Below are 12,384 nucleotides of genomic sequence, written 5' to 3' on the forward strand. Positions count from 1 at the left end.
CCAGTCTTCACTCTCACAGATTTAAAGACTCAGAAACGTAGGATCAATATTGGAGATGCTTTTTGAAAAATGGAGAGAGGTTAGAACACAGAAAGGTTTACAGACCCATGCAGAGCTGGATAAACACTGAAGCTTCAGAGTCCACCACATGGTGACCTGAGTGAGCATCGACTCTAGAGAGGGGGGGGGGGGGGGAGACAGCGCTCTATGATGTTTTGAATTTGGACTGCAGTACCCATTTTAAACACTAGGTGGCAGAGTTACATATCGCTCCTTTAAAAAAATCTATATTTACAACAGCCAAACACTTTGAGAGCAGCTCAGTACACCAGATGCCTATTCCCTCAGTCTGATTAATAAACTGATAAACAGGAAGGTTTGGATCATACTGCCATCGCTTTAGTCAAAAATCTAATCTGAAAAAGTGTGCAGTCATCCTGAGGAGGCTGTTGATGTTATATATTAGTAGTTATGCTGTTAGTTAAATATCTTCTTAGGATCTACATTTATGTCTTTCCTGATTTTTGGTCATTTGCTCCACTGGACTTTAAAATGCATCTTCCTTACATGCACTCTGTGAGTAGTTACACACACTAAGATTTTTTCTCATAATCCACTGCACAGCTCCTACATTGCACCTCTTGTACATTTTGTGTTTTTGATTTCTTGTTTTTATTTATTTTATATTTTACATTTTTAAATTATATTTTATATATTGTAATATCTTCTTATTCTGTATTATTTAAGTTGTTTACTAGTTCTGCTTTATTTCCTTGTTAATTGTTTAGCACCAAAACACCAAGTCAAATTCCTTGTATGTGTAAATGTACTTGGCAATAAACCCTCGATTCTAAATGTTAAAACAGAAGTGCGAACTGGAGGTTTAGCTTTTTTTGAGGCATGACGTCAGTAGAGTCTGTGAGGGTTTGAAGTCGGGATCGGGGGTTGGGTCAGTGTCCGTGCTGAGGCAGGGTCATTTGTGCGGATTGTACATGTGTTGATATATTTGTGCAGACAAAGTGATCGTAAGCCCGTTAGACTGTGTTTGGATAGTGACGAACACGTCTCTCTTCCAGGAAAAAGAGCAGGGTAAGAACATCGTGGTGGTCGGGAGCTGGAACATCGAGGAGCACATCGATTGGGCGAAGAAGAACGTCGCCCGATCCTACCAGCTGAAAGACGACGGCGTGCAGAAAGTCAAGTAGGACGTTATTTATGTTTCTGAAACCAAAACTGGATGTAAATCAATCTGAGACCATGATTCATTTTTTTTTTCTCTTCTCCAACAAACAGGTTGGTTTCTCACTTTTACGGCCACGGCGATGTGTGTGACCTGACGGGGAAGCCGAGGCAGGTCACCGTGAAGCTCAAGTGAGTGAATACTAGTGATGAGAGGGGGGGGGGGGTGTTTTTTTTTTAACTTTTGCTGATTCACACATCTCATTTGTCTTCTCGCCGTCAGATGTAAGGAGTCTGAGTCTCCCCACGCCGTCACTGTCTACATGCTGGAGCCTCAGACCTGCCAGTACATCCTAGGGGTAAGTTCACAAAGTAACCAATGAGTGACTTTACTCTCATTGTGAGGGTTAACACTTAAAACTTTAATGCATGTTAATGTCTGACTGACCTTTTTTTTTTTTTTTTTTAATGATCCTAGGTTGAGTCTCCGGTCATTTGCAGGATTCTTGACACCGCTGATGAACACGGACTTCTGTCGATCTCCAGCTAAACTCAGAAAGAACCCGACAGAAACGATGCACGAGGGACAAGAAGGGGATGGACAGGTGCTCTTGAAGGAATTGGTCACCTCTTTCTGAGAAGAAGAGATAGATGCTTATGAAGCTGCACCAAACGCCAAATTGAAGGTTTTTCACTTGACCCTGAGGCTGGACTTCAGGTAACCTGGGAGCGCAGCCTCGGCCCCCTGTGCTCATCTCTGCAGAGGTGAGATGCTACAGCCGAGCTAAATCCAGCTGGCAAGATTGAAAAGAAGACGGGAAAACGGTCAAAATGGGGCTGAAGCCTCTCTCTCTCCATAAGGCATTCGATTTACCGCCTGTCCTTCTTATCTATGCTTCACTTTGTGTTGAAAAGTTCCAAGCGAAGGGTTACTGATGATCAGGGAAGGCAACAATATTCATGGTGGTTCGATTGTGAGTGTGTGTGTGTGTGTGCGTGTGTATGAGTTATGAAAAAAAGAAGCAAGTCTGGGAATGTTTCTGCAGCAGTTAGGATGTGTGCTGTGAGTGTAAGTTATGCAATTAGGGGGACGGGGAGAAGAAATCGAAGTTTGCAGAAGTTTTGAATTCTTAGTTTGTGGGACATGCAGAACGTCTGTGGGCTCCTGTAAGAGGTATTCTGTGGTTTTTATGACGATGAACACTGGGGTCTTGTTAACTGCTGTGTCACAGGGATGGATATCAATGCATTTGCAGCAAAGAATAAAATCAAACATTAAACCTCAGTCGTTGTCTTCCATCATCACAAAAGAAAACATGCAAAGATGTGACGACTTGTAGAAATCATAGGAGGTATTTAGTTTGTTGTCTTGAGAAATCGTGTAAATTCTGCGTTAAACATGAAGTCTGACTGAACCCTGAAGTGCTTTGAAAAAGAGTTGCACACTTTGTAATTTTGTTTTGCACTTCCCAGCTGGTGTTTTTATCCTGAGTAACCAAAAAAACAAACTCAGATCTTGAGAAAACCACCCAAACATACTCCTTCTCACAGGAAAACGGAGTAAAATAAATGTTATGAAGCATGTCGGCTAAGTGGGAGATGTGATCGTTCTAAAAACAACCTATTTACATAAGGTTTAAAAAGTGTTTAAGCTTCATGTGTTTAAGCGTTTAGCTCGTTGTACTTCAGGGTTTTTCCCCCCCAAATATGTCCCTTAAAAAAAGTAACAAAGAAGTCCTGACATAGAATACGTTGATCCTCTCTCCCATGGAGCTGTGTCACATTATCAAAGTATATTTTAGGCCACCAGAGGGAGCTGACGCTGCATGTATTGTTTAACAGTTTCTCATGAAAGGATGAGTGACATCCCATGTATCCAGCATCAATCAAAGTTAAAGTAAAATTTACACAGACTTGTTGAACATGTGCTATACTGTTTTTCTCAATCTTACAAAGTCCCAAAAAGTAAATAAAACATCTTGTGGGCTCAAGATATAAACTCTCACATTACAATTAAGTTAGGCGCACAATCTTGATATCTAGTTGTATAAATATAGTTGTGCGCACAAGTTAGATAACAACTTTTGTGTGACAGAGAGAGAGTGGGTAATGACATGCGGGAACGGAATCGAACCAGGGCCGCCCACCTGGAGGACCGCAGCCTCCACACATAGGGCGCACGCACTAACCACCTGGCTCAATCTCTGTCTATTTAAAGTAAAAAAAAAAAAAAAAAAAGGCAGACTGACTGAATTTAAAAAAAAAACCATGAATATTTGTTGCTTGAATGTAAAATAAAGAAAAACATTTGAAATGTAAGCTAATGGATATATCCGCAATGCTGCAAGACAAATTTGCAGGCCGAGTGTTTTATATGAACATTTTAAAAAACATACTGTAGTGGTGCAAAACCAATAATATCCATATTGTTGCTCTTTCTTCATCCTTTTATAAGTCTAGGAAAACAAATGTTTGTTGTTTTTGGACTGCAAGTAACCCTTAGATTTGTATATTTTGAACGTGTTGTTAATTGTTTGTCTGAAACTTTTCTTAAGACGTGAAAAACACTCAAAATTTTTGGCCAGATCCTGTGACGAGTCCAGTATAATCATCCTTCAGAGATTCGATTTACTATCACAGGACAAAGAAAAGTGTTGAATGAAATAAGTGAAAGCACAGAACGTCTGCACTTGCCAAACATTTATTGTGTTGAAAACTTTTATGAGGTTCACAAATACATTTGTCTGAAGAAGCAAAAGTCCATCAAAAGTGCAACCACATGCCATCGACAGCCATGTGTGAGCCTGTGCAGACATTCATCACAGCCCCAACGCTGCCGCAGCTGATGTCAGCGCTGAAAAAACTCCAAACGGAGCGGAGACAGCAGCGAGACCAACCACTGCAGACTCCTGGCCGTCATGAAGTCTTGGGTTATATTGGCACATGCGTGTGCAACACTGGGGCAGATTAATGCAAAATGCATTCTGTAAAACAACAAGTCAATAAATCAATCAACCATGTTCACAGGTCAGCCATTTTCCTCCAATGTCACAGTCAGGGTGATAATCTTTTACTACCCTTCTCCAAGTTCAGAGTCAGACATGTTGTTGTTGTTTCACCTCTCCCGCATTCTCAGCGACTTAAATCGGTTCAGTGAGAAATCCTAAGTAACATCAGGCCAATATCTTTAAAAACAAAAGGTATAAATGTATTTTAACCCATTTGCTACTAAGAGACAGGGCTAATGTTAGCATCCCGCTAATTTCTAACGGATATAAAATGGCAGAATGCTAATATTACAGCTTGTCAGCCAGTTATTCAAAGTTAATGTTAGTTAAGTGTCTACATTCACTATTGTCTACAGTAGGTAATCAAATATTCTTTTAAAAAAATGTGAAGTTTCCCATTGTCCAACCATTAGCTTTAAAATGCCTTATGACCTTAGTGACGAGTCTTGAATCCAAACTTTATTTATTAAAACGGTTTTAGCTGATGATTTTCTGATTATGAAGTGTGTAGGCCTACTGTATGAGTTTGAGTGTTTCTGATGTTGAAGCTCTGTGTTGCTGCTATAGTTGGCAGGTTTCCTTTGAAAAATGGGACTGACACGGCCAAATAAAGGCTGAATAAATAATAAAACATACCATATGGCAGTGCTAACTTAGCATTTAGCCAATTTGTAGCGGATGTTAAAGTAAGAGGAAATGGCAGAAAGCAATATTACAATTTTATACTAAAGGAAAGGTAACATAAAAGGCTATTGGTTAGGGACTTGTTAAATGTCAACACTCACTGTTGTCTTTATTTATTACATACATTTGGCCCAATTTAGTTTTCCATTTTGCATCCATTAGCTAGCTACACAGTGACAGGGTGCATTTGGCGCGGCATGGCGTATATTACTGCTAGCAAAAGAGGAGTTTGATATTATAGGAATGGAAGTTATTCAAAGCTAGCTAGGGAGTTACCACTCTCTGCTGTCTATGATAAGTCACCAAGAATAAGTCGACAATTTTCCATTTTCCACCTATTAGCTCCTATCTGACTGTGCTAACATTAGCTTTCGGCTAATTAATAGCGGATACGATAGGAAATGCTAACATGAAAGGTAAGGTAGTAAATCATTGCTAACACATTGTTGGTTTAGTTGTTAAATATTAACATCCCAATGTGTCTATGGCAGGTTATCAAATATTCTTTATTTAAATTTTATGGCCCAATGTGTCCCTTCAGATTTCCACCAATTAGAAAAAATATGTTAATTTAAGCATTTGGCTGCTTCCTAATAATACTGTTTACAAGGAAATGGTAAAATACTAACTTTACAGTTTGATATGAAAGCAAAGTTATTCACAGCTAATGTTAGGTTGTTAAATGCTAACATTCACTATTGTCTAAGGTAGGTCATTCTTTTTTTTTTACAAAAATATGGCCCAATGTCCCCTCACTTTTCCATTGTCCACCAATTAGCTGCCATGTGACGGTGCTAACATTAGCATTCAGATCGTAATTGTTATATGTTTAGCAAAGACACGGCAGAATTCTAACAGGGATTCATTTTCTAGCTAACTGGTATTTGAATTTGAATTTCCCTCGGGATCAATAAAGTATCTATCTATCTATCTATCTATGTTAGCTAAGAAGTTGTGAAATGCTAACATTGGCTGTTGTCTATGGTAGTTCATAGGTCATCAAATATGTTGATTTAATTCAAAATATGGCCTGTTGTCCCACTGTCTTCTCATTTGTCGATCAATATAGAAGATTTTGAATGATTTGATTTGTCATGTAGCCTACACTACCTGTATAGGACTCAGTATGACATTAATACAGCATTTGAACTTCCAGCCCTGACTGTGCTATAAGAAGAACACGGCCACTTTGGGAACACGGCCTGTTCATTAACAGCAAATAACATTTTTGAGACACTTTCATGACAAATCTATTGCTTGGTTTCCATGGCAAGGCTTGTAATTCTGATACTGAAATTTCCCCACTCAAGAAAACGTGACAAGTATTTCCACTGCCGAAGAGAACAAAGGGTTAATACAGATTTCCAAACACATCAAATGGGTTGTTGTCATGTTCCTCTTTTCGACTTATGGTCCAAACCTTTCTGATTTAGCAGTTCTTTAATCAGACCGAGGGAATAGGAATCTGGTGCACTGAGCTGCTCTCAAAGTCTTGCAGTGCGTCTTGATGAGTGTGGTAGTGCATCGCTACGTACGACTTGGCAAACGCGAACGTCTGAGAGCTCACGGGCTGCAGGCTGGTGGGCGAGCTGGGCCCCGCAGAGGGGCTGCTGTTGTATATACTGTAGTAGGGCTCGATGCGCGTGTTGATGGGCGTTGAGGTGCTCGGAGGGCGGGGCTTGCGAGCACCTGTGGCCTTTGGACTCCCCACACAATCCCTGGAGTGACTGGGTCCGCACGCCTGGTCCACCAGCCTCCTCTGCGGCTTAGGCGACAGCACATAGGCCGAGTTGGTCTCGTGGTGGGAGGATTTATTGCGGTTGACTTCCAAGCTGCCCTTCCCCATCGCATGCAGGCGAGTCTTGTTTTTGCAGCAGAGGAAGCCCAGAGCGGCCCACTGCACGCAGCACAGCACGCGGCGGCGGAGGCCCGCGCTGTTGCGCGAGTACACAAAGGGATTGATTCCCGACTTGAGGAAAATCAGCACAAAGCCGCACAGTTCAATCTGGTAATGCGCAAAGCTGCTCTCCGGCGACAAGACGTCCTGCGCCAGAGAGACTCCCATCGGCAAGCAGCACAGCAGCACCGAGAACACGATCACCACGCACGTGACGACCGCCTTGGAGTCTTTGGCGGTGGCCAGGTTGACCGTGGAGACGAGCTGACAGCAAGTGGCTCCTTGTGCAGCGCCGGGAACAAGAGGCTGGCTGGTTTTGTTGGCATACGAGTGTATCTGAACGTTCTGCAGTTTGTTGTAAGTCTGGTTGCGGTACAGAGGCGGGGCAGGAACAGCACACTGCATGTTCTCGAAGCCCGCTGCGAGGAGAGGCGGTGGAGGTGGCGGGCAAGTGGCATCTACGCTGATTACTGGACATTTTCTTACTTGTGCGTTCTTCCTTAGCGTCTGCGCAATCATAAGATAGGATACAGACACCACGGCGACACAGAAAGCAAAGTCTGCCAGGTAGACGTACAACACGACCCGGGCCTTTCCCCCTCCAAAACCAAAGTGGGGCAAGCACGGTCCGTCTCTGCGGGGGTACGCTCGCATGGTTAGCAGGGCGGCCAGGGTGAAGCTGGAAGTCCACAGCAGGGCGGTGAGGGCCAGCGTGCAAGGGAAAGAGGCGGTGCGGTTGGGCTGCTGCCCCAAAACCATGCGCAGCCTGTGCAGAGCGATGACCGCCACCGTCTCCAGCGACATGATGATGAAGCCCGAGCTGGTCAGGTGGAACGCAAAGCAGAAACTCTTGGACACACCGTCCCCTCCGCCCGCGTCCAGGAAGAGCACCAGGGCAAACATGGGAGCGGTCACACAGCAGATAAACAAGTCGCAGAAGGACAGGTTGAGGATCATGAAGTCGAAGTTGGTGCGGAATTTGCGGAACATGGGGTCGAAGAAGGACAGGAACACCACGAGGTTGCCGTAAGAGCCCAGGAGGAAGATGAAGACGAGGAGGAGAGAGCAGAAGGTCAAGGTGGCGGTGTGGATCACGGCCCAGCCCGATGGACTCTGCGCGCCCAGGTTGCTGCTGAAGTTCTGCTGTCGCGGCACATCCAGCAGGTCCGGTGGGGTAACAGTGGCGTTCATTTTATAATCCGCGTTTTATAAAACTCCCAATGTCTTCAAAGTCAACATTCTTCTTCTACAAAGGTTGATGATCACAGGATCTTCTGCCTCTGCCATGTCTGCCACCTTGGTAGAGTGCTACAAGAGATACATTCATAAATCAGCTGCAGAACATCAAATGTAATACATTCACAGAAATGCAAACTTGTATATACAGTTAAATTGAAATCGGGCAAAAATAGGTAAAAAAGACTTTTGAAGCAAGTCTTATTAGTCCAATCAAAAACATGCTAGATAGACGGCACTCGAACTGCACATGCTCAGTTAGACTTTCCTCTAATCACAAAGACGGACCTGACCACCGGGTGCAGAAAGTCATCTAAGTTATGTCTCAGGTTTGCATACAAATGAATAAATAAATCAGTTTTTTACTCTTAAATGGGCTCTAGACGCTAGCAGAGTCATATTTGCATAAAAATCCGGTGTTATTACTGTAGCTTGTCAGTCGACATGTGTTTTTTGGTTTCTAAAAACATCGCCCCTCCGCTTTTCAACAAATGCATGCCGTCTGTGAGCCATAACAGCGTGTTTTTGTGTTTTTACGACAGTGCAATTGCACTCAGGGACCTTCGGTGGGCGCAAGAGCGCACCGAACCGAATTACTACATATTGTTGCTTTAAGGTACGACTATGTTATATGCATAAAAAACAAAAGTCAGTAACTGTTGGTTGATAAATATGACTAAATTAATTAATAATACAAGTTTTACTATTGAAAAGATAAATTAATAATGAGACAAAATGCAAAAGTTACATTTTTTTCTCCCTTCAGCATCAATACATTTCTATCCTTTTGTATTTTACATTATTTTGTGAATTTTTTGGATTTTTGGATTTGGGGTAACATATGACTTGGTCAATTAAAATCGTTTTTTTCAGTGCTATAGATAACTGGCAGACACACGTTTAATATGTATTTATGTGGTTAGTCTGGTGCATATTGTAGGCCTATAAATGAATAACTGAGAGAAATGCAAAAAAAAATTGTTGCAGCAGGCCCCGGTCTCCCCTTTTTTTTAGAAATATGAAGTTTGATGCAATACGTGTTACACACAATCGACAGCAGCAGGTTATAGCTATGCACCACTGCATTTGGCCGATTATACCTGAGCTACCCCCGTCTCCCCCTGCCACCTCCCCCAAACACACACACACACACACACACACACACACACACCGTCTACTGAAATCTACAGGACACATTTGTAAATAACCATTTTAATATATGTACTTAAATTTCAAGACAATGTCTATTAACGATGACAAAATTAAACCTACCATGTTAAGTCGATCGTGCGTACATCCTCACGAGCCTCCCCATCATTTCATACAGCCCATCTTCATTTTAAAGCAATATGATGGTCATTGAACGCACCGCGGCTTCGAAAAGAAACCCCTATTATCATCCGAACCGGAGCAGTCCACGGACAAACACGATATTCTGTGCCATGTGTTAATTTTAAAAGGTTTTACAGCTCAAATAGATGGTAAAAGCGTATTCGTTTTCTTGGAGATATATCCATTCTTATAGAGGAGCGACGGCCACTGGACGTGCGCTGAAAAATGAGTATGAAGTCACTGCCTACGTATCTGGGCATGAGCATAAGCACTGCATTCAAGTAGACAGTCTGTATGGGTTACTGTCGCTTTAAAATAATAGTGCTCCTATTTAGTTATAAAATATATTTCCACCAATTTTTACAGCGTAATATTTAACCTAAAAAAATAAAAAATAATGTACAAATAATTTTAATTATTTAATTATTTTTTCCCCCCGCTTTTCAATGCTGTCCTTGGGAGTAGTAGCTCAACAACTTTGTTGCTAGGCAACACACAGCGATGATTGTCTGGCAATATTGAAAGCCGGAACAGTCAGTGACCCTGTATCAACAAGGAAGACCCGAAGACCAAGATAATGCTCTTCTTAGCAGATTTATAATAATTTTTTAAAGAGGACATATTATCCTCCTTCTCCACCTTTTCAAACAGTCCCCCTGTGGTCTAAATGAAACATCTGTGCTGTGCTTTTGTCAAAATATAACATGAATCAAGCACCAGAGGAGGTTTGTGACCCTGTATAAACCAGCTCTCTCAGAACGCTCCGTTTTGGTGTGTGTGTCTCTTTAAATGTAATGACCCCCCCTGAGTTTTCCAGGTAGACATCACTCCTCTGTAGAGAGAATAATAATGGCGGACCTGCTCAAAAGTTTTGTTCTAGGCTGGGGGTGGAGTCCATGGATGGAGATATCAGGGGAAGGGAGGGGATTTTTTTTTTTACCAGAATCCCACTGTGACATCACAAGGAGAGCACATTTGAATCGGAGCATTTGTCTCTGTGTTGTAAGACTTATACAGACCACAAACAAAGGACTGGATGGGTTTATTTCACATTTTGTGGGTCAGTAGACTCTCAGGTTACCCAGATATATGTTCAAAAACACTGTGGAAGTGGATTATTTATAATATGTCCCCTTTAAAAAGTATTGGACAGGTCATTTGATTGGACCAGGGGTCTGCACTTCAACATGCACTTTCCGTCTCAAATGTAGACGGTTAACCTCTTCCAAGTTTAATACTTTTTAGTGGAAATCATGAAATCAGCGTTTCTCCTGTAGATGAGTTAGTGTGTGTAACATCTTGCATGACAACTGTATTAAAAATAAAAACAAAAACATTCAATACAAGTTTTGTTTTGTTACAAACAGTTTATTGTCGTCTCATTCAATAGGCAAACATTACATCTAAAAAAAAAAAAAAAGAAATCACTGCAGTTTTGGCACTACACTATACATGAGTGAGGTAACTAAATGCTTCAACACTTGGACTGATTTCAAGTCATCAGGGGGGGAAACGTACACAACCAATAATTTCATCTCATCTCACTGGGTTTTTAGAAAAAGACCAATGTAACCAAGGATAAAAGGGGGAGAGGTCACGGTTATTTATGGACAGGCGATGTGGTTATTTGCTTGCACCGGGACACATGAAACGGCAATCAAACTGTGCTCAGGTCCTCACGGCAAACGCTTCACACGCACCACAGCAGCGGGGAGCTTGTCCTCTCCCTTTCTTTCTTCCTTTGCCAGAGACACCACTGCTAAAAAATCTCAGTCCTCTACTTGATCTCAGAACTACTTTATATGAAAAAACTAAAAACTTAGCACTTCAAAAATGTCAAATAAATAAATAAATATGTTTGTGCATATTTGCTATACGATGACATACACATACATGATGCATATAATCACAGATAGAACAAACAGCCACACAAACATTGTGTGTCGCATGTGTACGTCTAACCTAAAGCGGTCGATTCTCTGTGGCTTTCGAACAAATACTCCACTATTGGACTATGGAGTAGGTCCTACACTAAAAAAACCGTGTTGGCTCAGAGATGATACTTGGGGAAAGAATCCTGAGAAATATGCGGGACACCGGCAGATGTCTTCAAGCATCCCAGAAACACACACACACACACACACACACACGCACAAACCCGTGCACATGCACACAAACAAACCGAAAAGCAGAAGAAAAAAAAAAACTGTACAGTAATGTTACAGACTGCAGGTCATCCATCCCTGCTATGATTGATCCTTAAATATTAAGTATAGTAGAAATGTAAATGAGCTAAATACATAAATCCACAACTTTTCAGTTCTCCTCAGGTGACACAGCTCAGCTGCTGTTTTGTGACTTTTCTTCAAGGGTGTCTTTCATCGGTCAGGACCTGGAACTCCTCCACAATGCAGGCTGGTATCTGTTGTTTAGGTTTGTCCCAAACTGAGGAACAAACAAACAGAAAGGTTAAAAAAAGGGAAGGGGTCAAGGACATTTCTCTGACTGAAAATAATTTAACTGATCTCTCGCAGTTTTCTAATGACAGTATTCAGTGAGGGCCTTTGTCCACATTGCTTTTATTTCCCTGAGTGTCAGCTTCATTTTTCACTTGTTCCCATTCAGAAGTGATCGTTCACAGCAGCAGGCAGACGCTTGGATAAAAGTTATTTTTGTGCGGCTGCTCTGAACGTTTCAACTTTAAAGCGTTCATTAACTTTTCACAAGGACGCTGTTGATGTCCCTCTTTTCAAAATATACGATAATCCCCAGTATTTTTGTTTCTTATGTATCGTGGTCGTGTACCCACATCGTCCTTACTCCGCGTCTGATCGGAGCTGTGATGGCGGGGCCGCCATTTTAATTAAGCTCATTGTCCAGACAAAGTATAGGATGGGCCGCGTCCTCCGTTTGATGCTCATTGTGAAAGTAATAAAGTAAGAAAAAAAAAAAAAAAACACAATCTCAATTTAAAACAAACAGCCAAAAGTAACAGAGCAGTGTCGGTTATACAGCAGCTGTTGTCATGGAGACAAGATTAACGTGCAG

At 41.9% G+C, this 12,384-nt stretch overlaps 3 protein-coding genes across 5 annotated transcripts in view; 1 reads left to right on the forward strand and 2 right to left on the reverse strand.

Moving 5' to 3' along the window:
• erlec1 (endoplasmic reticulum lectin 1) overlaps window positions 1-2,464 on the forward strand; it is an 8,330-nt gene extending 5,866 nt beyond the window's left edge. For both annotated transcript variants that reach the window (XM_061039552.1, XM_061039553.1), the window contains exons 11-14: window positions 1,077-1,201; window positions 1,294-1,371; window positions 1,463-1,538; window positions 1,658-2,464. In XM_061039552.1, coding sequence (XP_060895535.1) covers window positions 1,077-1,201; window positions 1,294-1,371; window positions 1,463-1,538; window positions 1,658-1,729 — 351 coding nt within the window. In that variant the 3' untranslated portion in view covers window positions 1,730-2,464. The remainder of the gene's footprint in view (window positions 1-1,076; window positions 1,202-1,293; window positions 1,372-1,462; window positions 1,539-1,657) is intronic.
• A 3,382-nt stretch (window positions 2,465-5,846) lies between these two features.
• Window positions 5,847-9,929, reverse strand: gpr75 (G protein-coupled receptor 75). The gene is made up of 2 exons (XM_061039557.1): window positions 9,277-9,929; window positions 5,847-8,076 (listed from the first exon to the last, which is right to left on the reverse strand). Exon 2 carries the CDS (start codon window positions 7,957-7,959, stop codon window positions 6,316-6,318), a length of 1,644 nt encoding a protein of 547 aa, XP_060895540.1. The 5' UTR covers window positions 7,960-8,076; window positions 9,277-9,929; the 3' UTR covers window positions 5,847-6,315.
• Window positions 9,930-10,683: 754 nt separating this feature from the next.
• psme4a (proteasome activator subunit 4a) overlaps window positions 10,684-12,384 on the reverse strand; it is a 35,549-nt gene continuing 33,848 nt past the window's right edge. For both annotated transcript variants that reach the window (XM_061039560.1, XM_061039559.1), the window contains one exon: window positions 10,684-11,781. The gene's annotated coding sequence lies outside the window, so the exon portion shown is untranslated. The remainder of the gene's footprint in view (window positions 11,782-12,384) is intronic.

The sequence above is a fragment of the Labrus mixtus genome, chromosome 6 (assembly GCF_963584025.1).
Source record: "Labrus mixtus chromosome 6, fLabMix1.1, whole genome shotgun sequence".
Lineage (NCBI taxonomy): Eukaryota > Metazoa > Chordata > Actinopteri > Labriformes > Labridae > Labrus > Labrus mixtus.